The sequence below is a fragment of the Pleurodeles waltl genome, chromosome 4_1 (assembly GCF_031143425.1).
Source record: "Pleurodeles waltl isolate 20211129_DDA chromosome 4_1, aPleWal1.hap1.20221129, whole genome shotgun sequence".
Lineage (NCBI taxonomy): Eukaryota > Metazoa > Chordata > Amphibia > Caudata > Salamandridae > Pleurodeles > Pleurodeles waltl.
The window spans coordinates 1,016,707,950-1,016,735,297 of record NC_090442.1 but is presented as its reverse complement, the minus strand read 5'-3'; the positions used below and the strand labels follow the sequence as shown (position 1 = coordinate 1,016,735,297).

At 41.1% G+C, this 27,348-nt stretch overlaps 1 protein-coding gene across 8 annotated transcripts in view; it reads right to left on the bottom strand.

Moving 5' to 3' along the window:
* CADPS2 (calcium dependent secretion activator 2) overlaps positions 1–27,348 on the bottom strand; it is a 1,861,089-nt gene that overhangs the window by 946,278 nt on the left and 887,463 nt on the right. For all 8 annotated transcript variants that reach the window (XM_069229895.1, XM_069229888.1, XM_069229890.1 and 5 more), the window contains exon 12: positions 21,502–21,638. In XM_069229895.1, the coding sequence (XP_069085996.1) occupies positions 21,502–21,638 (137 nt within the window). The remainder of the gene's footprint in view (positions 1–21,501; positions 21,639–27,348) is intronic.

Genomic DNA, 27,348 nt, shown 5'->3' with positions numbered 1-27,348 from the left:
ATATTTCAGGAAGGAAAAAGCAAACAAAGCTGTAAAAAAAGAAATAAATAAGACACATGCATCAATGCAAACATTATGGTAATAATGAATAGAATAAACAAAGTAAAGTAAAAAACAAATCACCACACTTTTTACAGCTGAGTTTGTACTTTCGTAAGTCAAATGATAACTGGCCACTGCATAAGTGGTCTCAGGTTTTGCATCTCCAGCACGAAGATGGCAGCCCCCCAAATAGCAAAACTTCTGACATAAAACTAACGAGATTTGGGAAATATTCTAGCAAGATACAGAGGACAAATGTACACAACTATACTTTTTCCAGATAAGTTGGTTGCAGCATATACATTTAGCTATGTCAACATTGTGTAGATTATATACTTTGCATTGGAGCAGTGTTTCCTTTGTACAACGGTGCTTGCAGAAGAGTTTTCCACCAAAACGTTTTTGCAAGAATTTTCTTCTTCTGATTATTATTTTGGTGGACCTGGTCCTCTCTGCAGGGACATCCCCCCAAACATGTTGCCTCTACCCTCCTGTTTTCTGAACCCACTTTTGTTGGCTTTTAGGATTCTGTGCAGTTCACCAATGCTAACAACAGTGGTTGAGGATGTGTCTGGCTCCTCAGTTCTGTATCATCTGGAGGTGCCTTAGTGAAGATTCCAGCATAGAAGCGTTTCCGAAGTCCAGGTGGCTGGTGACAGGAGCTTGAGTGAAAGTGTTTGGTACTGACAGGGATCCATCTGAATATCTTTTGGAGCATGCAGAGGGTGTGGAAGCATGCAAATGAGAAAGTGTTGATCTGGCGTTTCATTGTTAGCTTGCTGTCCAGGATGATAATGAGATTGCAGGCGTGGTCTGTCGGGGAGGGTGTGGGTCTGAGTTTAGCAGGCCACCAGGTGTCGTCCTAAAAAAATCAGCACTTTCATCTTGCCCGTGTTGACCTGCAGGAAGTTGGTCCTCATCCAGTCGGCAACATTCTGCATGGCATTGTGGAAGTTGGTTCTCGTAGTGGAGGAGTCTTTGGTGAGCAAGAGGATGAGCTAAGTGTCATGTGCGTAGAATATGATGTTGAGGCCCTTGGTTCTTGTTGGACTTGGCTCTTTTTGCAGGGTCATCCCCAATCTTTTTGCCTCCTGCCTCCTATTTTTTCCGACCTGTTTTTGTTGACTTTAGAACCCTGAGCACTTTACCACTCTTAACCAGTGCTAAAGTGCATATGCTCTCTGTGTAAATTGTATTGATGATTGGATTTCATTGATTGGCATATTTGATTTACTGGTAAGTCCCTAGTAAAGTGCACTAGAGGTGCCCAGGGCCTATAAATCAAATGCTACTAGTGGGCCTGCAGCACTGGTTGTGCCACCCACATTAGTAGCCCAGTAATCATGTCTCAGAACTGCCACTGCAGTGTCTGTGTGTGCAGTATTAAACTGCCAATTCGACTTGGCAAGTGTACCCACTTGCCAGGCCTAAACCTTCCCTTTTACATGTAAGACACCCCTGAGACAGACCCTAGTAGCCCCATGGGCAAGGCGCAGTGTATGTTTAAGGTAGGACATATACTTATGTGTTTTACATGTCCTGACAGTGAAATACTGACAAGTTCGTTTTTCACTGTTGCAAGGCCTATCTCTCTCATAGGTTAATAAGGGGGCTGCCTTTAAATATGATTAAAGCACAGATTTCCTTTGGGAGTAGATAGACATGGGGAGTTTGAGGTCTCTGAACTCAAAATGTGAGTTTGAGATTGTCTGTTTGAAAATGCCACTTTTAGAAAGTAGGCATGCTCTTGCTTAAACCATCCTGTGACTCTGCCTGTTTGTGGATTCCATGTCTGGGTCAGTTTGACAGTTGGGCTGTTTGCACCTCTCTCTAGACAGTGACACAAAGGGAGCTGGGGTGTAATCTGTATATCCTGATGAGCCATCTGTGCTAGGAGGGAGGGGATGAGTGGTCACTTACACCTGATAGGGCTGTGCCTGCCCTCACACAAAGCAGTCTCCAACCTCCCGGTGTATGTCTTAGGCCTGGCCTGGGCAAGGCAGGATCTTACAAAGAAGAGAGACTTTCCTTTGAAGTAGGCCAACTTCAAAGGCCAAAATGGGTATAAGAAGAGCACCCAAACCCCTAAAACATTAGATCACTTATGGACATCAAGAGGAACCTCTGCCTGGAGAAGAGCTGAAGAGAAGTGCTGCCCTGCCTGTGACTGTGCTTTGTGGAGCTATCCTGCAGTTGCTGCTTCTGCCTCTGCAAGGGGACCAAGACTGGACTTTGTTGTGCATTCCTGCTTGTGAAGAAATCTCCAAGGGCTTTTCCTGAGCTTGCCTCCTGTTGTTGAAGTCTCAGGGCCATCAAAGACTTCCCTTGCCAGCACCTGGACTCTCTGCTGAGACTCCTGCCCTGTCAAGTGGTGCCCTATCCAGTTCTTGGGGCCTTGACAGGTGAAGCTGGCAGACCAAGACTGAAAATCTATGCACCAACCGCCGTGCGGGGAAACCTTTGACACACCTTCAGAGACGCGGCTGAGAAACAATGCACTGCCGGCCTCGCGGCTGAAATCAACACTCCACCTGCATCGCGGCTGGAAGATCAACACACGTGGCTGGAAAAATGACGCACAATACACGCTGACGGAGGCTGATAACAGCGCAACCCACATAGCGCAGTTTTTCTGATACCGCGCAGCAGGATTTTCTCGCTGGGTGTGGAAAAACAATGCAAAGCCTGCCCAGACCCGAGGTGCCTATCCGGATCGACGCATCGCTTTCCCGCGGAGAGGAAAACGATGCACGCCGACCCGACCCGAGGAGGAACGACGCACGGTCTTGCTTGCGAGTGAGAAATCGACGCATCTCTGGCTTTTTCTGACGCACACTTGTCCGTGCTGTGTTATTTTGATGCAACCCAGGTATTTTTTCACGCTAATAGTGTTAGCACTGTTTTCTAAGGATTTAAGACTCTTTTTGCTTTTTAAATCATAACTTACTAGTGTATTGTGGACTTTTGTCATTTTTGGTCTTGTTTTGTTTAGATAAATATTACCTATTTTTCTAAACCTGTGTCATGTCATTTTGTAGTGTTTTCACTGAGTTACTGTGTGTGTTGGTACAAATACTTTACACCTAGACTCTGAAGTTAAGCCTGCCTGCTTGTGCCAAGCTACCAAGGGGGTTAGCGGGGGTTAACTGAGGGTGATTCTCCTTTACCCTGACTAGAGTGAGGATCCTTGCTTGGACAGGGGGTAACCTGACTGCCAACCACAGACCCCATTTCTAACCATCTCCAACACTGGTTGAGGCAGCATGTTGGCAAATAGGCCTGTATGATTTATTTTTGTTTCTCGAAACACAGAAATGAGACACATTTCTGGAATTTTACTTCTGTGTTTCACAAAATCAGACAAATGACACCACAGCGAGAACACGAAACATGTATTTTTTACCTGTATGTTTCAAAGCTACCATGAAACAGAAGTCATTCACTACATTCCCCTGAGATGTGAAACCAAGAATTTCCAATGAAGTTCACAAGACAGAACAGTTTTGCAAAACTTGAAATTTTGCCCTTAGTATGAAATTTGTCTGCAGGCACATTTCATGGGAATGCTTCGGCCGCCACTATAGGTAAGGATGCGCGGGTGTAGTTTGGGCATGGTTGCCGGAAAATATTTCGCCAGGGTTCCAATGTAGTTCTGAGAGTAACCTAACTGATGCTACCTAGGTCGAAAAAAGACCCGTCGGACAAAAGTGATGGGAAGTTATAGTTTCTGGAGGCCGAAAAAGTCACGATCTAGTTAAATTTGCTGAGCATAGTAAGTATCTCATATACATGATTGTTTCCTTAAATGAGTACTGTAATAGTACAGTCAAGTTAAATAAACTTTAGTCGGCATAACAATGCCAATAAAGCACATTATTAAAAAAATTGTAAACAATTATAACAACAATTTCATCATGTCCTAAAAACATCAAGAAATTTATAATCTCACAAAAAATGAAAGAGCAATTCATTAACATTTTACAGATTCCAATAATCACAAAATGTATGAAAACTATTTGATGCTCAAGGGATATATGGAAAGATACCAATGATGATAAATACCTCATACTAATATTGACTGCACCACTGATAAAATAGATGACGACACTGCACTTTTCAGCAGAATCCAGTTATTGAAGGTATTGAAAACGCAACTTATGTGATGTAAAATTCATGGAAAGCAAAATTGGGAAAGAAAATGAGTACAAACTGACTTATACAATAAACAAAACAGTGTGAAGTGAATGGTGGTTTGGACAAAGCAATTGTCACGGGCGGAAAGGAAGGCCACCAAACCATGTGCCTTGCCGTGGAAATGCAAAGAAAAAATGTAATGTATGCAAACAAAGCCTGGTAAGAAACATCTAATTTGGGGGGTTTCTACAAACAATAAATAGAACTGAAACTCATAACCAGGGTCTAATGAAAAAACCTGTCCCTGGAGACCATCCTTAAGGCAATAGCTCGACAAGTACTCAGGGAGTGGTCATGAAAAAGTGACTTGATCCTAGCTTTCATAGTTAAGACTATCATCTCAGGATTAATATATAAATTGGGTAGTTCCAAGGACATGAGGGTGTTCCTGAAGTAAGATAACCAGCAAATATCAGCCAGATTAGCAAGGGATCATACAATCTGAAATAATCCTTTTCGTGAGGCCAAGCTCACTCGATTGCCATATCTTAACCCATAACAAGAGGGGGGGGGCACGTCCTAATTCGTCCTCAAGATAGGGCACGCCAACCTCAGAGTGACAAAAAAAGTGTCTGTGCCTGCGGGAGACGATAATAATTTTTTATGGCAGCTATTTTGCATTTTCTGAAGCATGTTACTATTACAGTACCCCCACACAGCAGCTCCATAGGAGACCACGGAAATATATTTGTATATAAACAGAGCCATCATTTCTTTTATAGGTCTATGTCCCAAAGTGCCAGCAAAATGAAAAATCCCTTCAATGGCTCTTGAAAACTGAAGTGCTCTCAGTGTCAACAAAGGTGCCCATTTCAGTCTAGGACATAAGAGATACCTAACTAATTAAAACTATCAACCTTTAAAAGTGGGAAGCCCTCTATATGATATTTTTTAGATTTTGTACTTCTGGGCACAAATGAAAATAAAAGACGTAGGGCCCAATTCAGAGTTTGCGGACGGTTATTCCATCAGAAATGAGATGGATATCCCATCCATCATAATATGATCTCCATAGGATATTATGGGATCATAATACAGCGGATGGGATATCTGTCATGTTTGTGATGGAGTAAAACCTTCTTCCAAGCTCTAAATCAGGCCCTTAGAGTCACTTACCTTCAAATCCAAAGTACTCAAACTCTGTAACTCCATCCAACAACTGCTGAAGGTTGTTTATGGTCCTAGCTTCTAACACATGTTCCACAACTTGGACCTGTTTACAGCGTCAAACACACTTGACAAGTCCATAAAGATCAAGGGCAAAGCAGTCACTTTGCCATTAACATATTTACTTATTAGGAGAGAGAGGTTGAGGCTTTGTTCTGTTGTCCTAGTACCCTATCTACACCCGTAGTCAAGATGGGAGATAATGTTGTTTGACTCTGCCTAGGCCTCCAGTCTCAAAAAAGTACTCTACTTAGAATATTCATGGTTGAGTCCATCAAAGATAATGGGCAATAACAGGTGAGACTTGTTCGTCCCCCTTCTTGAAGATAGGCAAAATAACCGCTTCCTTCCAAGTGGGTAAAAGGGGACCAGTTATTGCAGCGCGGAAGACATTCATAAGGAGAGGGGCCCATAGCTCTATATTTTCATTAAACAGATCTAAGGGAACACCATCTGGGCATAGGGCTTTACCCTTTTAACTCTTTCTAATGGCTGAAGCTTGCTTTTCAAGGTCAGATGTGCTGAAACTGAGCAGCACAGGCTAGCAAAATTCTCAATTACCTCACTGCCAAGAGCATTAATATCGAAACAGTTATACAGATGGACAAAACTTTGAGACGCTATGGACATCAAAAAAAGCAATGGACGCACAGAAGCCCACTTAATACAAAGCCTACTGTTGACAGAGAAAGTAAAAGGAGAAGGCTCCTTCCTGTTATCTGTACTCTGGGGTCATCAGTTAAATTTCAGTACCAGAGAATTATGATCACTCACACAGTTTGGTAAAAAATTTAAAATCTGATATCAAAACACTGTACTTTTTCAAAACGAACAAAATCTATAGTACTATAAGCACCTCCCACTTTAAAGGTTGGGCAAGGATTAGAGGTCTCCGGGCCACACTACCCTGCAAAAAATTATTTTTAATAACATAGTAATTGTACAGTTGATCATTCCACACTGATATTTAACGTGTGCTTCTAAAAAAGGTTTGCAATTAGAATACAATTAAGTAGTGTACCTCCCTTATATGATATGTATATGTTATACTCTTCCTAGTGTCACTTGCACCTTCGTCAATTGATAATGCAATTGTTTATGCCCTATATCGCAGGTAACCTAGTACAGTCCAAACTAACTAGCTCATCGAATACTGTGATAGTTTATCATGATCATCTATTGTAGACTGCTACTAGTGCTCTTTACCTATTATGTCTTGGCTACACTGTGTAAACTATCAAATAAAAAAATAAAAAACATCAGTAACATACAAATGGCCATGCTGCATTCAATGAAGTGCATGACTGTACTTGAAAGACCTGTTATAATTTAGCTTTTGACATTGGTGGGTTATATATGGTTTTGTAGGGAGGGCCAAAGTGCCATAGTCATTATGGATTACTGAGGCTGGGTCTACAGAATGGGTATGGATTTCCTAAGAGTTGTTTGATTTTGAAGGTTTCTCCAATAAGATGGTGTCACAATTCTTTACCTGCAGACTTGTGCAATTCGATTAAAGACATACCTGTTAGACTTGTAGGACTGAACTCCCCAGCCCTGTGTTGTACCCCTGAAATGACTTTCAGCCTCTTAGACATTATTCAGAACATGCCTGTAAGGTTCAATACATCCTCAGGGTTTGTGACATTTCCCAGAAGTTTAGCTTTATGGCATGTCCTCCAATACTGACTTTCATCTTCTTGAAAAATATTCTGAACTTAAATTGCTAATCCTTTCAATGTATTGGTGGAGCCCAATTGCATTTCTGACGAAATACTGCATTTTTTAGACTCCTTTGCTCACTGCGTTATCGTCTCCATTGTAGACAAGAGATGGGTGGAGTATACATCACATATATAACTGGCAGATGCTAGCTTGATTGCACCATTCTGTGCTGCTCATTAATGTAGTGTTCCTGCCTGGCTGGCAGTCAATGTCCAGAGATCACCCAACTAAAGCGACTCCTTGTTTGATTGCACTGTGTAGCAGTATAGCCATTCTTCTTGGCTAGCTCTGCCTTGTAGTGCATTCATGTTTCCTGAACCTCCAGAGTTTTCTACTGTATCCTTGTTTCCAGGGCTGTTCCACTTTCAGTGCAACCTTGTTTCTTTAACCCATTACTTTTACATTTGCAGAGTCATTTCCTGCTTTTCCCAGTGCGCTACCTTTCTTTGCCTGCTGCTTTAGATCTTAGTTTCATAGTGTGACAAGTTTGCTGAATTTCGGCAAAGAGTTACCTATGTTTTCTATTTTTCCTGTAAAGAACTATTACTCTGTAGCTCGGTATCTATTGTTGCAATGTATTATGTATTCCACACTCCCTTTACCACCTTTCTTGTTCATGCCCTCAAACCAACCGGGCTTTGTACGGACATCTGGCACAACATGTCGTGTTTCTCATCCAGTGCGAGTATTGTAATATGTTACTTTTTAGACAGAGAAAATATCAACTCCATGGACCATGTCCTTGCATCTATGTCTTGCATGTGTATATTTGTCAGACTGTCTGTAACTGCAGTTGTGGCCCATTTTTCTAGTTATGGTTAAGTTAGAATTCCCATTGAAAAGCTGTGTGTTGTTTTGCTAATATATTAGGCTCTGTTTGACAAACCTGAACAAAATATTCCCCAAAAGATTTATCTTGTTTTGGTTCAGCATGCCCAGATTTGTGCAGATTTGTCAAGGAGAGTGGGACAATAAAAAGGGGGATGGGGGCATTAAAAATAGGTATTTCTCATTTTAATTCCATTGGGGATATTTGCTTCCCAGAAATTAGTGCTACAAAAACATCTTAGTGGGTTTGAGAGGATTAAATTATACAGATTCCAATTGACACTAAAGGTTGGGGGAGCACATTTGTGCATTCCCCAGCAACCGCTATAAACAATGGGCAACAGATCTTTGCCATTTGAGGGCCTAGCTGGATAGATTAGAGGGAGAGGTTTTGACACTTGGCCTCTGGGGGCCAGATTATAGACCCACAAAAGATTAAGATCTGCATTTCCTGGCCCCATGGCAAACAGGACTGAAATTTAGGGGAGACATCTATTGTTCAAAAGAAGAACCTTTGAACCATCCCCAACTTCAAAGGCACGCTACAGTATAACTAATGATGGCCTACTGCAGCAGGGTGGAGATGCACTTGCAGGTATGTGGGACTGGAGACCATTGACCAAGTAGGGCACTACCAGAGGAATCTGTTGTGCACAAGGAGGATAACTGCCCTCGGAAGGGACCTCACACCTTTCCTGAATCATGGCTGGCCTGGGCAGACTGCCTGCTGCTGAGTGGCACCCTGCCATGTGCTCTCCAAGGGCTTGTCGGCTTGCCCCCTGATCTATATGGTGGCTCAGGGACATCAAAGTCATATCCCCGAGGGACCCACACTGTCAGCTTGCAACACCTGGACAGCGATGCCCTCATAAATGCCACATCGTCTGCTGTATTCCAACTGATAGTATGGCGTGAGCGCAAAGCTAACAATTGTGCCTAGAGGCTTGATTGCCTCGAGCAGACCCCCAAACGTACTGTTTGCTGTTTGTATGTGTAGGTAACTGGAATTGTCTGGTGCAACTCGGATCTCTTTCTAATCCATGGTTGTGGGGTAGTTAGGGTGAGATAGAGGGTGGAGGACGATTTGGGCCACAGGGTCTGCAATGTGCTACCAATGGAGCTGCCGGTTATCAGTTGCAAAGCATTACCGTAGGGGAGGGGGAGGTGTGGGTGTGTGTGTGTGTGGGGGAGGTGTGTGTGTGTAAGTGTGCGTGTGGAAGTGTGCTCCATACAGACCTTCCTGATATCCATAGCAGCGCATAATGGTGGTGAGTGAAAATGCGCATGTGGAAATGCTTGCACGAAGATCACCTGCTAGTGATTACATTGACTTGCGGTGCTGCTTACATGTTGATTTCTGGTCAACTGGATTCTATGCTTGACATTGGTTCTACCTGTGCCGCTTTGGCCCACGGTGCTGCTTAAAGTGTTCTCATTAAATGTGTACATATTCCTGGTGTCGTCGTGATCTGGGGTATATCCTATAACTGTGTGGTATTGCATTATATTAATTGCCAGTGTGGGCCTCGTTCTGCCAACATATCATATCACATAAGGGTGCTGGGTGGGGGGCAGAGGGGGGTAACATCAGATGTACCTAAATGTATCTGCTACTGACGTAACTTTAACGTGGTTGGACTTATTACTGCTAGTAAAATTACCAAGCGTGATTTATGCCCAGATGTTCATGATTTTTATGTTGTGTTAATGTGTGTATTAAATACACATTGTGTTTACCTATCACATGTGTGAAGTCTCTTGTGATGCTCAGTGTATTTATTGTGTGAGTGCTGTGCCAATGCTTTACGCTTTGCCTCTTTAATAAGCCTGATTACTCAGTGCCAAGCTGCCCAAGAGGAGCACGGGTTATACAGTGAGTGTGATCACCCACCCTTGATGGGAGTGGTATGTTATGCCTGGCTGTGGCCCCGCCAAAGCCAACCAGAACGTGCCGCCTCCAACAATCCATTTTTTATTTGCATGGGGCGGGGGGTAATGTCTATCTGATTTCATGATGAATCAAATCCTGTGACATCTTATCAGTGTGTCAATTACTTTTTCTAGAGAGAAAACTTTAACTCTAAATACAAATTTAAATCCCACATTGCAAGATTTTGGCTTTAAAAAAATGGAGAAAAAAACAAGGGAAGAAAATGCAGCCTGATAGGCTTCCACTGTTAAGAAAAAAGAGGGAGCTGTCTCTTCAAGAACTCATGAAGCTTATCTACCTCCAGTGCACCCTATTGGCAGTTTGCCTCAGAGACTCAGTTTTTTTTTTATTGCATACATATATTTTTTTACCTTTAAAGCTGCTGTTCCTTTTCCGATGCCTAATATTAAAAGCCAGGGAGGTAGGTGGGTTGTTTATTACTTCAATTAAGATTTCTACATTGGAGAACCAGGAGTACAAGTAAAGAGCCTTTTCTTTTCTATTGCAGGATCATCATTGATAGTCAAACATACTAGAACAGCAAAGTTATCCAAGCCTCAACTTGTGGCTTTTGGGCAGTAGGAAGAGAATATTGCTTTCCTCAATTAATCCTTAAATGGGAGTGGTACATTAAATAGGTTGAATAAAGAATACATGGCTCTATTTAAAAAATATTTCTTAGTGTTTGTTGGCCTATTCTAGCATCAGCTTCACATCAGAGACTAAACAATAATTCGTATTGAATGTGTGAAGTAACTTCCAAGTAGCTGCTTCACATTTGCCAACTATGGGTGCATTTCTGAGCTGGGCTGTAGCAGTTGCTTCCGCTGGTAAAGTGTGCTCTACGCTTATCTGGTGATCATTTGTTTGCTGATTGATAGAGTAGTGTGATACAAGAAACTATCCACTTAGATATAGACTGTTTAGAAGTTGTTGGGCTATCATTAATTATTAGTTGGGATGTTTTTTGCAAATCTTTTGTTTTGTCCAGGAAGATTCGTAATATCCTTTTAATGCCTAAAGAGAAGGTTTAGAAATGAAAGTAAGGAGCGTAATCATTTCACTGATATGAATGCGAAACTACTTCATTTAGAATTGATGGATGGGTTTCCATTGCTACTCTGTTAGAGTGGACAATGGTGTATGGTTCAAGGATAATGCTCATAGTTCATTGTTTCACCTAAATGCTGCAACGTGAATGTATGTATGACTTTGAATGGTGAGCCCATTAATTAAGAAAGTACTGTATTTACTTCCTAATGATGAGAGGGGTTGTCTAATTGGAGGATAGACTTTAAATCTTTCTGAAAAACTCTTATGACTGGCATTTTGAAAAAGACTGAGAGGATTTTGGTGTATTATATGGTATGGTTGTGCACTCTTACCATGTAATACATTCACAAAAACTGTCTTGGCTCAAGTCAGGTTTGTTTGAAAAACTTCTCTTTTAACCCTGGATAGCTGTGGCTTCGAGCAGCAAGGCTTAAACAAAGAAACTATTGTAAAGTATTTAACAGCACCAAACAACGAAACAAGTCATACAACAAGAAAGGAATCCGTCATCAATTTTCAAAAATAGATTATATTTTTATGATTTTTTTATAGACTAAGATGAACAAATGCCACCTGAGGGTTCCGGAGATATAGATCTTTAAAGAAAATGTAAATGTCAGTTGAACCGCAAACAAGCAATGGTCCGTAAAGTTTGGAAACGTTTGACAAGTTTGTATGAATTGTGTTTGCTAGGCCAGCCCAGCTTGGGTGACCAGATCCAACAGGGATAAGACCAGGGGGACCACTAAGGAATATTTGGACAGTTACCTGGCCACTAAAGTGTTTTTCAGTCCAGTTCTGAACTTTACAGAAAGATTGTCAAACGTCATTGGAGGCATTCTGATGCGGCGGATGCAGAAGATGGAGGATGCTGAAGGAGCTGTGGGTGCTCTACAGTAGACAGGGATGTCCTTGTGGTTACTCCTTGGTCCACTGGACAGGTGGGACAACTTTGGCCACAGAGTTCGGGGTCACTTGAAGTCCTCTTTAAGCAAGTAGGAAGCCAGCAGCTGCCAGGCTACTGATCTCCATCCACAGCAGTCTCCGCAGTATTCTTTGATGGAGGATAGTGTCCTATTTGGGTGACCAATCAGGACTCAGATGACATTCCTAGGTCCGGCAGGCTCAGGTGCAACTTTTTTCCATTGAGAATTGGTCTCTTGGGGTGCCCAACAGCAGTCAGTGGTGATTCTCCAGAAGTGGCTACTGACTTGATGAGTTGGGCCACTTCAGCTTTGATGGCCTTGGTGCTGGTTCCAGGAGGGTCAGCCAACTGTCCTTGGAGTCATTGCATTGGTCTGGTGATCTTTGTTAGCCCAAAGTGTGGCAGGTGCAGTCCAGCAGACAGTGCAACCTCTCTGTGCCAAGTCCAGGAGTCAGCAGGGAAGTCCTTCTTCTGGCCTTTCTCCAGTTTCATCATGATATGAGGTTCAGATTGCTAAGAGTGCCATATTTATGACCAGAAAGCGCTCTGGAGGGATGATGCGGTCACTAGCCAATGGGCTACCAGAATCCCTCCTTCCCATTCAGTTAAGTGTGGCATTTGCCAATCCCAGAGTGCACTATTCTGCCCACTCTCAAGATATCTGAACCCTTCCTTAGATGTTAGGAGCTTGGCAGCCCACCCTGGAGTTGTGGCTACCTGTGGGCTACATGCATACCAGTTTGGGCACTGGTGTCCCCTCTCAGTTCCCATCGCCAGCCTACCTACCTGAACAAAGTGTCAACCTTTTAGGTCTGTGATCACCATTTGCCCACCAAACACCCTTAGCGGTTTTCTGCTGGGTGGGGGCAACACCTCTTCCTGTGGCAGGCTGCTATTGTTCCTTAGCCTGGGAGTCATTCACACTACTCCCCAGGAGGGCAGAAAGCTCCTGGTGTCTAGTGACTGTGTGAGGCCACTCGACAAACCGGTTCACAAAGTGGCAACTTTCTAAAAGTTACATTTCCATAAAAGTGACATCAAGCTGGGTTGAAAGCCACAATTAATTTTATGCCTTGAAGTACCCATTTTAGTAGGCTCATTCAGAAGATGTCTAGGCTGAGTGGTCAACTGGTAACTCTGTATTAGCCAAAGGTGCTACCCACAGCCACAACAACAATTTGGAAGCTTTGCTGTTTGGGCATATACAAAAATACATATCCTAATTAGGGGAGACATATATATTGTTAAGGGAAGTGTGGGCTTTGCCATTGGTTTAAATGGCAAAGTCGAACTAGCAGTTTTAAAACTGCTGTTCTAGCCTGCAGTGGCAGGCTGGGAGCCATTGTGTACTGTGTCAGACACAAAAGGTGGCATAATCAGTGCTGCAGCCCTATTCTGCTTTACATGCCCTGGGTATGAGGCAAGGTGAAAGCTGGACAGAGAAGGTGACCCCAGACACATCCATTATGCTGGACATGGTGTGGTGTCTGTTATGTGGGGGTGCTCTTGGGGCAGAAGGGGAAAGCACCTGCCAAACCAGACATTGAATGGGTGACAAACATGGTACTGGATATAATAATGGTTACTGCAATGTGTCTATATTAATTGCCTTGTTATATGTAAGTTAGTGGGTTGTTTACAATTTTTTTTAAATAATTTGTGTTGTTTATGGTGCATAATATTTGCATAAACAATACTTTATAGTATATTATTAAATATGGTGTAGTGGGAATATAAAAGAGACTCTTGTGACACTGTGTTTCCTTTTTTACTTTGAGAAGTAGCTTTAAAACTGTTTCAACGGGTTTACATCCACAATTTGCATGCAAAAATTCTCAACCAGTTATAACCCTTAAAATCCTGCATGAAAAAATGGCCTTCCATAACTAATGTTTTTTTAAATTGCCTTCTGCTTCTTTCTACCTTCTGTCTCCCTCTTCTATGTACAAGTTACTCTAAAAATCTCATGCCTAACTGCCTTAAAGCTCTCTATATAGCATAACAATATCTATTAATTCCAGCTAGGAATTGTGTCTCACCTAGCCCCCCTCTAATGATCACATCTATGCAGAAAATGACCGCAAAGAAACTGGTGTGAATGTATGCTATGAGCATGCAAAACTAACCCCAATAACCAGTTGGCTTTACACTAATTTGGCCCCGAGCAGTCTGCTACTCTCTGCAAAGCACTTCAACACCTCGTCAGGGGTAGTAAGCGCTATACTAATACAATTTAAAATTTATTATACTGTACTCTAAGTACTTATATGGAAGTCACTCTCTGCCAGTTGCGGTTATCCAATCTGACTTACACTTTGTAATGGATTAGAACACTGACACACAGATCTGGTTAGCAGCCTTCTCTACATTCTCAGAGTCGAAAAACCAGTAGCATCTGTTCAAAATTGTGGGGGTGAGCATGAAAGAAGAGGCTTGTGTTTGACACTTTCTGTATGTTGTGGTGACTGCCAGAAGTACTTTTAATGAAGAAGAAAATTGCAACTTACTTTGAGCTTATTGTAATAAATAATGATGAATTTGTATATCTCAGATCTAATATGGATCTTGTTAGAAATGGGGTTTCTAGTTAGCAGAGGTATACACCCTTGTCCAAGTAGGGACCACAATCCTAGTCAGGGTAAGTCACAGACAATCCAAATTATCCTGTGCCTGCCCTCTGAAGCTTGGCACTGAGCAGCCAGGCTTAACTTAGAAGTCAATGTGTAAAATAGTTGTGCAATAAATCATACAGTAACACAGTGAAAACACCCCAAAAATACACCATTCAGGTTTAGAAAAATAGTTGAAATTTATTTAAATAAAATAAGATCAAAGGGAGAAAGATTGAATAAGCATAAGCTGAAATATCAGTTTTACACATTTAAAAGTAGCTTAAATCTTAGAAATCAACAGATCTCTTGATTACACAAAGTACCTGGTTTGCGTCAAAAACAACACACACAGAGACTGCAGAGGAGGAGATGCGTGGAAAAACAGGGTGTGCGTTGGATTTTCCAACACGGCACAGACGATGCATCATTTCTTGCAAGGGGTTTGCGTCATTTTTCGGCACAGATTTTTCTGACGCCCAGGGATGATGCGGGGAAATCCTGGGAGCGCTGGAAGAAGTCACAGTCGATCTGTTAGGACGATGAATAGAATTTTCTGTTGCCTGGCAGCGATTTTCCATTCGGGGAATTGGCTGCGTCGTTCCGGTTTGGCTGTTTGCCGATCCGGCAGGGCTGTGCGTTAAATTTTCTATCGCAAGGCAGGTGCTGCGTCAAATTTCCACTTGGGAAGTTGGGCTGCGTCATTCCGGTTCAGCTGTGTGGAGATTTCTCCATCGCAAGGCAGGCTGTGAGTCGTTTCCTGCAGGCTGTATGTCGATTTGCGGCGCACAAGGAGTTTCCAAAAGAGATGAGGTCTTTTGTGGCCCTGAGACTTCAGAAAACAGGAGGCAAGCTCAATCCAAGCCCTTGGAGAGCACTTCTCAGCAATGTTAGCGGCAAGCAAGGCAGCAGGGCAACAGCAGGGCAGCAGTCCTTCTCAGCAAAGCAGTCCAGTTGAGTCCTTTGGGCAGCCAGGCAGTTCCTCTTGATAGATTGCAGGTTCAGGTCCAGAGGTGTCTGAGTTGGTGGGATCAGTGACCCAGTTTATATACCAAAAATGCCCTTTGAAGTGGGGGGAGACTTTAAAGAGTGGTTTGGAAGTGCGCAAGTTCCCCTTTCAGTACAGGTCTGTCATCCAGGGTCCCAGTAGGTGGTTTGGCAGTCCATTGTGTGAGGGCAGGCTACTAGCCTTTGAAATATAAGTGTCAGGCCCTCCACCCTTCCAGCCCAGGAAGATCCATTCAGTATGCAGATAAGTGCAGGTGTGACTGAGTGTCCTGGGTTTGTAGTTGTCTGGGTGAAATGCACAAAGAAGCTGTCAACCAGCCCAGCCCAGATGTTGATTGGAGACAGGCTGTAAGGCACAGATGGATTTTAAGTGCAGAGAAATGCTCACTTTCTAAAAGTGGCATTTCTAAAATAGTAATGTAGAATCCAGCCTCACCAATAATCAGGATTTTCTAATACCATTCTGGCCCTACTAAATGTGACCTGGTTACTCCTTTCTGATCAGAATTTACCACTTAAGCAGTATATGAGGGTAGTCCTAATGCTATCCTATGAAAGGAGCGTGCCTCGCAGTAGTGGATAACGAATGTAGGAGTTTTCCACTACCAGCACATATAAAACACACATGTACATGTCCTACCTTTTACCTACATATCACCCTGCCCTATGGGTTAACTAGGGCCTACCTTAGGGGGTGACGTATATGTAGAAAAAGGGGAGTTTAAGGTTTGACAAGTACTTTTAAGTGCCAAGTCGAAATGTCAGTGAAACTGCACAAAGGCCTTGCAATGGCAGGCCTGAGACATGGTTAAGGGGCCACTTATGTGGGTGGCACAACCAGTGCTGCAGGCTCACTGGTAGCATTCAATTTCCAGGCCCTGGGTACATGAAGTACACTTTACTAGGGACTTACAAGTAAATCAAATAAGCCAATTGTGAATGAACCAATGTTACCATGTTTAAGGGAGAGAGCATATGCACTTTAGCACTGGTTAGTAGTGGTAGAGTGTGCAGAGTCCTAAAAAAAAGCAAAGACAGTGTCAGAAAAGTGGAGAGAGACAGGCAAAAAGTTGGAGGATGACCACCCTGCCTAAAATGTACAAGCTTACATCACAATGCCACACAAAACTTATTTGGTAGCCAATCAAATAACTAGTGCAGTGGTAGGTTCCTAAGAACTGACAGCAACTGGATTTTGTCATGGAACATCCATAAACTAGATGTACAATTAAAAATCATGAACTTCTCCTTTTCTGGGAAATCTTTATTTGGCCAGCACACAGGGGAGGAGATGGAAACAATGAAGGATGAGATAGAAGCATTGAAGGTAATGGGCCTAGAGGAACAAAAGAATTTCTTCAGATCGAAATACAGGTCAAGATATAGCAGATTCTGCCAACATAGGGTTCAAACCCCTCGTTGGCCTCAAAATTAACAACAGCAGCAACAGTATTAATAGAATAGATACCTGTACCAATGCAGCTAGTCTAAGCAAAGGACAACCTAGACGAAATTCCCATCATCAAAAACAAGACGCTCGAGTACAAAACAGTGGCAATCTAATATCCTTCTTCTGTTCCTCACTCTAGTCGGGGCAGAGGTATCTTTGCATATAGAAGACTGCACTTTAGTCCCTAAAGAAAATTGGGTGCTACATTTTGTAGATCATATATATTGTGTATAGTTTCTACATTTCAAATCCATCCCTCCTTTAAACCCACTTAAATCAACTGAAAAGCACCAGTAAATTGTACTCAGGAAAGAAACATCTATCCTGTTAACAAAAGGAGCCATCAACCTAGTTCCATCAGACCAAACACGTCTAGGTATATACTCCAGATATTTTCTCATAAAGAAAGAGAGACCACAAAAAGAGCTCAGAACTGTTAGGCCTGACAGCCTATGTAGTTGCTGTCAGTTCCTAGGAACCTACCACTGCACTAATTATTTGATTAGGTACTAAAGACGTTTTGTGTGGCATTGTGATGTAAGCTTGCTGACAGTACTTGGGCAGCTCTTAAATAAATGATCACATTCCTTCATTTATCAACTTATGACAACGACCAAGAAGGGCAATGGCACTCACATTTTTAAGGTACAAGGTAGGAGTTCCACATACTTTCCATCCTGCAGCATCTATATACTTCCTTTCATGCTTTGGAGGAGCTGTTGTTTCTGGCACTGATGCATGTCTTTTTCCTGACAAATGTTTCCATCACAGAGTCCTATTTCGGTTTTGACCTTAAAAACTCAGGTACATGCTGTGGAGGCTTGTACATTTTAGGCAGTGTTCTCTTGTTTCTCGAGCAGGCCTGGAACAACGTGCAAAAGAGGCAAAGGGACTGCTGTTTTCTGCAGGGTTTCTAGAATAATTGATAGAGTTGGCTGTTGAGAATCTAGAGGGAAATTCAATTTAGTAGCCTATTTATGAAAAACCTCTTGGAAGGTGGTAATGTCATTCACCTGAGAACACCTAGAATGAAAAGCCTCAGGTGAAGGTGAAGTGTATTAAGTGGTGTGATTTGTGCTTGTGACAGTATCATTGATCTTGTAGGAAGTCTGTATGTTTTCCTTTCTGAGGAATGGTTTTGAGCAGGATGAGGAGCTGGTCTCATTTTTCTTATTGGAGACATTGATGTTTATCTTGAAATCATTTAAGGTGGTAGATTTAGTGGTTGTAGAGGCTCTTGTGGTGAATTCTCAGGTTCTTCTGGAAGGCAATCTTACCTCCTTTTCAAGACGTCATTTATGTGACGTCAAACCCTCCTTTGAGGGCTAACAACTTAGGGCCAGTGCCTTTGACATTGATACTTTAGATCCTGAACCTGAAAGACATTGAGAGTGATGTTGACATCTTTTTTATGATCATCTTTCTCTCTCTTTGGGAGTCTTTGTAGCCAGGCTGTTCTTCAGAATGGAGCATGAGATAAAGATCTCTCCAATTTTCGCTTTTTTTTCAGTTCTTCCTCCTTTTTCATCTCCTTCATGAGGCCCCACAGCCTGGTGTCTTCTCTGTCCTTATGAGCTTCTTGACATCATACTTCAGATATCACAGTTTTTCACCACATTACCTTTTGGAAGGCACACCACACAAACCTTGTGGGGATCTGGCACTGCCTTTTTCCCCATATGAAGGGCATTTCTGAAAAGAAGAAGGCATGTTGAAAACATTCCGCTCAGGAATCAGGATCTTTTGATGCCACTCGACAAAAAAGGACTGAAATTGTTGAGTGAAGCTTTAAATCTATATAAGATTTTGATATTTAAGAAGAAAACATAGGTTCAAAACCTCACATGTGCCCTTAAGAGCCTATTCACATGAGCCAGAAAAAGGTAGTGGCTCTCTGAGGTAAATTGTAAGTAACGTGCACTGTGGGTATAGAAGCTTCATGGATTCTCAAATAGACAGATTTATCTTTTCTTTCTTTGCAACTGAAGCATATCAGGCAGCATTTTGTTTTTCCTTTCAAACATTTTCACCTTTTAAAGCAAAAATGCTTCAGTCCATGTTTTACATTGGTATTTAGGGTCAATGAACCCTCCCAGAAAACAAAAATTGAGCCGTGGTAGGCTGTAACTTGGTGTACTTAATTGTGAAATCAAATGGACATTAGAACGTAATGCTATTTTGAAAATGGATTATACATATTTAAAGAAGTGCTCCACAGAGGTGGTGCAGAAATATTCTAGTGTTTATAACCATCAGTGAAGTTTGTTTGCTGCAGAATACTTGATGATTTTCTATTACAGATTCCACAACACTTAGATGCTTACCATGATTAACTTACTCTTGATATTTTGAATTTCATGCAAATCAGTGAATGCGGAACCTATAAGTTGGAGGAAGGGAGGAGAGGGAGTCCAAAAAGTGTTCCCAATTTGAACTCCCGTAAGAATCTTTGTCCTTCATTATGGGAAAAATTGCTGAATGAAATGAAATCAAACAGAGAATGAAGCTAGAAAGTTGCTCATGAGACATTTGCTTGGTTTTGTGTAAATCTGTTCTGTACATTGATTTTACAATACTTATACCAATCAGTAGCAACACCTAAAAACTGAACATCAGAAAATAGGAATGCATTTTCAAAACAATAAATAATACTGTAGTCATAATCATTTTATTAAATGTTAATGGTAATGTGATAGGTATTTTGCCATGCATGGTCATTTATGACATTTGTAATTGCATCTTTTACATCAAGCGTGAGGTAATGAACATTGCATTTGGAAAGTGAGTTATAGTTTGAATGGCTTTTTTGTGAGTTTTAAGAGGTAACCATAACTGATGAGTTACAACGTTTCTTATTTTTAATTCTTAAATATAACTGCATATTAACTGTGATTTTGAGAAAATGTTGGAGTTTTTCAAACATATGTCAAAGTGTTGTGATCAATCTTAACCACATCTTGACTTTAACTGGAGTATCTATCTACATGCAAATGTGTGATTTATGTGTATATATATATATATATATATATATATATATATATATATATATATATATATATATATTTTTTTTTTTTTTTAGATATATATATATATATATCTATACATACACATACGTGTTTGTATATGTGTGTGTGCAAACAGACACATGAAAACAGTATATACATATGAATTTAATGTACTGTCATATTGTAACAAAAGTATAAGCAGTATACACACAGAGAAGGAAAGAAAGGTTTATTTTTCTTCATTATTTTTTTGAAAGAGACAACAATTCACATATAAATATAATTATAGCCATTTACAGAAATGCTAAAGTAAAAAGCTCATCTGAAGTGCTTCCTATTCATAGTTGCTATAGCACTGCACACGCAATATAAATCTTGTTTGATGCTTTTTCTTGTTTCAAGGTTACACAGGGCCTACTGTATTGTGAGGAAGAACAGATTTCTGACCCTGTACGTTGTGCTGGAAACTCAATACCTTCCCTTCAAGTGGCCGTTTTGTCTCATCTATTTCTTCTCCTTTTCTGCAGGGACTTAAATAATGCAGTCAAAATGTATATGTCAGTTTGGACCCTTCATAGTTATTATTTGATTACAGATGGACAATATTTCTTCATAGGGAATGTCAAAACACAGTAACAATCAGGACATCAGGCCAGTCAACACATTTGTTGACTTACTATAGTTGTTAAAAAGAGGGATTAGGGACTCGGAGACTATTAAAAAGGGGTAGTGATGAAACGCGGTACCTGCCGGCACCGAGACCTAAATGAAAGCATGGAAGTAGTGCAATAAAATAAATGTTGCTGCACCCCCAAGGTTTTAATTCTGCCTGAAGCTCCGACTGCAAATGAGTCGCACCATTCAGGTTGTGCTTTGTACCCCACCACAGGTGCTCAGACTGTGCTTGTAATTAAAGGTCTATTATGTCGTTTGCTATTTATATTTGTCTAAACGTTATGTTATAGTATTGGTAATTAGAGAGTATACTTGTAGCGGTATTGATATGAACGAGACGGGTCCCTCTTCAATGTCAACCGACCGTGCCACAGCTATGTTCCGCGCAGGACGGCAAGTGTAGCAGCAAACCTATATAATGATTAGACACAATTCGCACACTAATCATGCACGTGGTGAAACAGATGTCAATTGAAAACAAGCATCAGAATTTTCAGTGCGTGAGAATTCTCATTCAGGGGTCTGGATCCTCGTAGGACACTTACAATATGGCGGCCAAGTCTGCCTTTTGAGGAGTACTCGTGCCCCTTCAGCAGTCGGTGCCTCCAGCTCGAGCGCCGCGGCTTCTTTCATTAAAGCTTTCTGTTTGCGTTCTGCCCTCTCTATAGCAGCCAGCAAGCTGCGGCGCTCAGGCACTTGGACTCGATTCTCTTCGCCATTGAGCGGCACAGCAGTCGGCTACAAGTGTATAATTTTCAGATTTCAAGCCTATCGATTGGAATGCTTTATCCTGGCCGCGAGCACTGTTATTAAACGAGCCTGAGGGAAAATACCAGCTTGTGACAAATATTTCTCACTTCGACATGTTCTTTATTCCGGCCGCTACTCACCAGACACGAGTAGGAATCGTTCAACCTGTGATCCAGCGTCTGCTTCTGGAGGATTTTGAAAAGGGACGCGTGGTCAAATCTGCAGGGATTTGCGGAGATAAACTCGTCCATGCCATGCTTCTGAGCGCGGTCTGCGTCTAGTTTTAAGGAGAAAAAGCAGAAGCATTCTTAAAATAAATTAATATAGTCTGTTTTGGTATACAAATAAAAGCCATATAAAAAAAGTATAATGCTTTACAAAAATGAAAGGATTAATCCAATTTAGAAAACTAAGAAATAAGCATGGATGTCATTTAATAATCGCAGCTGCGACCCCTGGGTTGCCCTTTGCTACCCCTGGCACTGCCTCTGCGACCCCTGACCTCCGAAGTGGCAAATTCCGTGCCAGGAACACAGAAGCAGTTCGTCCTTATGGACGATTGTTTTCTGTATTTTTTTTATTACACTAATAGTGAATAATAAAAATATATTATTCACTATTAGTGTAATACAAATGCAGTACAATTAGGTGAAATATGCCCTTCCTTGGCAGCTGAGCTAAGTAAAAATTGTTTTTAAATGTACGTTGTGTACCTGCGTGCGAGGCAGTGTGTTTATGTGACAGAAAGTGTATGTAAGTTTGAATATGTGTGTATGTCTAAGTGCGTGAGTGAAAGGGGAGGTCAAAGGGCATATATCATCACTTCTGCTACCCCTGGCATTTAAGTGAATTGACATTCATGGAAATACTGCGATTCTTTTACAAGGTTGACTAGAAGGAGAAGAAAGCAAACATGACTGGTGTTAATATGACTATGAGTCGACCAAAGGCAGCCTAACTATAAATTCAATAAGAAATAAATCAAACATTTTAGTGAGTGTGAGGCAAAAGAAGGTTGTGGGGGAGCAGTTCTTCCTCAATGTATAAGCTCCGTTTAATAAAATGATTTGCATTCACCCATACACTTCCACTAAAATAGCAAGCAAAGTGCACGTCATGTTTCTGTAGTAAAAAGTCTGCGAGAAAAATCAAATCAATCCATGACCAATCCATGGTTTTCTGAAAGTGGTATACTAAAGGAGAAATGAACAGAGTTGTCTGGCCGAGTTCATTTCCAGCCTTCGTTTTATGCTGGGCTCTTAATGAGACGCACATGAAGAGTTTCTGAAGCCATCAAGTAATGGACAGAGAAAGAGAGCAGTGTTTGTGTGTAAATACACATCTGCAATATGGCCTCCTATCTCAAATGGCACTTCCATCCAAGACTCGCATGTATTGTTATTCACAAATAGATATTCCAACGCCTTCAGACCCCGCGGCTTTATCAAAAGACATTCTCCATTGATTGCCTTTCATAATGGTATGTTTTGTCAAAATGCACAAAGAGAATTTATCTGTCAAATATGGACTGAATGTGCTTTAGAGTGCCCACCAGGACAGGCCATGTATTAGCACATTAACTCTCTGATGCGCCCAGCTCTACGTTGACTGAACAGTCTGTTATCAACTTAAAATTGACCTCCTCTTACAATAGAAAACACAGACGCTTTGTTCCTTTAAATTCAAATGTAGGTCTCTCCGTGCTTGTTACTAAACATGTACAATCCTAATGTAATTTTGAAGTACTTCATGGCGAAAGGCTATATATTCTAAAGTAGAGTAGACAAAAGCTTATTGATTAAACACAATTATAGAGTTTGGCTCATAATAAAACTCAATATTGATCTGTGGACATGATGTTAATATAATCAGTCACATTGCAAAACCTAGCCCCAGATCATATTGATCCATGTCACGTTCAACACTGAGCTGTACTTGCAGATGGAAGAGATATTTAATTCAAGCTGAAGGATCTGCAGCGTCACATCTTGAAAAGATGCACAAACTAATTCATATCACTTGGTATTGCACTGTCAAAGCAAGAGTCACATCCATCTGACAGATTTCAACAAGGTGGATGGAGCGCAGAAGCGGTGTGACAGAGGGTGCCTGTGTCAAAGGTATAAGCATTTATTCGCCGTTGAAACAGATTATATCCCGGCGGTCTGCGTGAAGTCGAGTTAATGTCAAATACTGATTTAAAGGTTCTAGCTCTGTGGTTTCATGGGTACTTGAGTTTGCTGCCTGATTATCCGTGTAAACAATTTCACCTACAGTGAAACGTTTTTCATAAGCAGGATGACATGCTCATAACAGCACAGGTTTGCCTTCAATGGCTTTCACATGCATTAAATGTAGTCTAACTTCATTAAACAAAGGTAACCAAATGCTAACAGTATTTGGTAAAACCATCTGTCAGCTGCACGAATTCGCTTAATTTCAGAAGAGCAATTTCAAGAGAGAGACATTTTGGTCACATACTACTTAATGTAATGAGTGAAACCCACAAATACCAACATTTCCATAAATAATATTTTGTTTAAAGAGTAAGTAGTTCTTGCACACTTGAGTTCCCATATGTAAGCACAGACTTTAGGAAGCGTTCGTGATAACATCTGGTGTGAACTAAAGTACAATAAAATAGCAGATTGTTTTATAATGCATGCAAATTCCACTGAAGTAAGTGTTTAGATTGGCTTATTGCGTAAATAAGGCCCCATGCTGCACTCACAACTTAGTCAGTGAGTTACCATCGTGGACGAAAGCATTTGCTGTTGAAATCACTAACAAATCAACTGAGGATTTAAGCTAATGAGGATTTAAGCTAATATATATATATATATATATATATATATATATATATATACACATATACACACACACACACACACACATATACACCAGGAACTCTTTATTTTTAAAGTTTAATAACCTGCCTGTCAGAAGATCTGATTATGTAATTTTGAGAACACAGAGTCCCAGGCGTACTGCGGTTTTTCTTTCATTGCATAGATATGGGAAGCCTGGTCTACCTTCCCGCTAGCACCAGCAGCCAAACACACCCTGGTGATCGTCAGGAGCTTTAAATGGACTACCATTATTCTCCAAGCTCAAAACCCTTCAGGTTCGCCTAAGGCGGCAAAACCAATAGAAACGGTAACACTGCAATCCGTCTGAGGGCGACTCATCGTCCTGCAAAGGGAAGAGTGTGGTTATGACATCGTCGTTTATAGCATTTCCAATGTGCTCTTGGAAATTGTGCATTTTATGTGTAAATCCAGGTAAAAAAACGCACCAGTAAACTATAACATGTATAGAAATATCTCTTAGGTGCAAACAGAGTAATACCAAAACACGTATACAACCGAAAAGTACACTTTAATGTATTTCTACTCAATTAAATACAGTTTTAGAAGTATTAAAAAAAACATATCTTCCAATACTATGTTTCTCTACATTTGTCACTTGCCAGCGAGGTGGCTATTTCAGTGTGTGTAGGACTGCGATATCTTAAGGGCGAAGAACGATTAGTCAAGAAAAGACAGTGGTAAAGTAATTATTTGTTCATTAGTGTGATGGCCCTAATTAGCAAATCGGCGAGTCTTGGAAGCTCACGCAGTCCACCCTCCCAGTCAGACGCGAAAAGCTGAACGCGCAGACAACAGCAAAGCAAGACTTGAGGAAGCGGAAGATGGGAGAGTCGCTGAACCCCTGGAACGCCAGCAGGGTGACACAAAAACACAAGACCACGTGAAACTCAGCCATCTGCAGGCCGGGTGTGAATCTCGCCAGCAATGAATAGCATCCAGGATGAAACCATTGTGGTGAAACGGCCTCTGGTCGCACGGTGCTTGAGAAATACCCGAAGACACTTGGATTAGAGCAGGGTTGAGCGTGTTGCAGGACTAAAATGGGCATTGAGACATGTGTGGCCATTTTTGTTTTATTTTCAAAGACTCACAGTGCTAAGGGCGTGCAACCGAGTATTAATTATAGGCGACACTTAAACCTCAAGCACTTGAAAACATAATTTAAAAAAACAAAAGATATATGCTTCCTTTATAGCGGAACCATCTACATCCGAACCCCCTTAATATGCAGCATTTATTACATGAATGTGCTGGTGAAGCAGGCTGGTAGAACAGGCAGACACATTACGTTGCAGTGTCTCCTGATATCTTTTAATGAAATGCACGCTGCATTAATCTACCTGCAAATGCACAAAACTGTGAATTCAATTATAATTGACTTCTGATGCCCCAATTGCTGCCTTTTGTACCTGTCTCCTAAACACAAATGTAGCTACACAGAGTGTGTGTAGCATTAATGGTTTCAGGTTTAACCGACAGACAATACACAGAGTCTGTCCCTTGCTAACGATTGTATAGTTTTCTTGCCAATCTCAGTTTCCCGATCCTTATTCAATGGCTTTCTTCCCCTTTCTTGTATTTATTTCGCTCTTTGAGCATTTCTTCATTACACTGTTTCTGAATTTATGAGCTCTATTGTTTCACTGCCTAGGGTGATACTTTTAAGTTCTATTTTAACACCTATTGGCCCTGCATCACGTTTCTCACTCTCTCCCTCACCCTGCCACCCACTTTATTATTATTTTTGTGAGGAACCGCAACGGCACACCGCTAACATGCTGCTTATTTCTGTGCATTTGCACAATACCCTCCACTTCACCCCCAGCTTAAATTTTCCATTATCATTCCTTTAAATTCGTTTTGTTAGGGCCTGGCAGCTGCATGGTGACACTGGTCCACTTGCCTGAGATCAAGTGCACAGCATCCCGCACATACTTTATTTCCATACAAAATGACCAGTCTCCACCTTGAAATAATAAATTAAGAATAAATTATAACAAAAATAATTGCAAGATGGCTTCGGTGCATGAGTACACATGGACATTCACACATAAGTACTGGTAGGCATCTCACAATATACTTTGACAAAAACATTGCAAGTGTCCGTATGTGTGTCTGCATGGCTTCACACACTCCAACAGCCATCTTGGAATGATTTTGGCCTTACAGTGTAGCAAAATCAATAGGCCTGTACATGTATATTAAAGGCGAGCCCTATTTGCTTCGCCAATGCTTGTTTAGATTATTGAGTATGTCTTCCCCCTAAAAGTTAATCGAATGTCTCCCCACTGCTATTGTTCTGAATATATTTTTTGTAGGGATATAAGAAAATTCTCTTCAATTCAGTTCCTTTAATCCTTACAGAGCCTTTCTGAAGAAAAGGTCTGTTTGCCCTTTCAAAAATGCATGTGTTGCATTTTCACATTTTAGTTTGAGTTACTTCAACAAAAAGTGTCAACGTTTTGTACATTTGGATTTTTAAAAAATGATAAATTTAAGAACAGACGTTTTTATGGATTCAGCCAAGATCCCTACGGTTTAGCAGTCACAGTAGTCCAAGATTAGAAAAATATATTGTCTCGGAAAGGTGGCAATGCACCTCACTGAAGAAAGACTGTGGAGCAACAAAGGACCAGAACGCAATAAAATGTACAACTAGCATAAAATCAGACTGGAAATGAATGCTGCCAGCATTCCACAGTATTTAAATGTTACTCACACAAAGGCATGCACATATATTTAATGAGAAGCATTTTCTAAAATGTAAAGGCTTATTAAAAGTAACTGAAAAAAAAACTAGTTTAATGCAATAACTTGGGCCAACTGTGTTTCACCCATGCAATATTTATGGCATGCCGTTGAAAAAAAATGAAGCAAAACATGTTATCCGGACCTTGTGTACTAATAAAGATACTTTGACACCCTGTATATACAGTTCAAAGATTACAGCCTGTTAAAAACACACCAATTACTTGCTTAGAGATTGCACGTTCAATGGACTACAGAACAAAACGCTATTAATATTCGAAAGACATTTCATTTGTCTTCCTATTTTGTATCCCACTGCACTAATCTAACTCCTTGTGTCCTGCTTCTATTCTTTTCTAACTGCTTGTC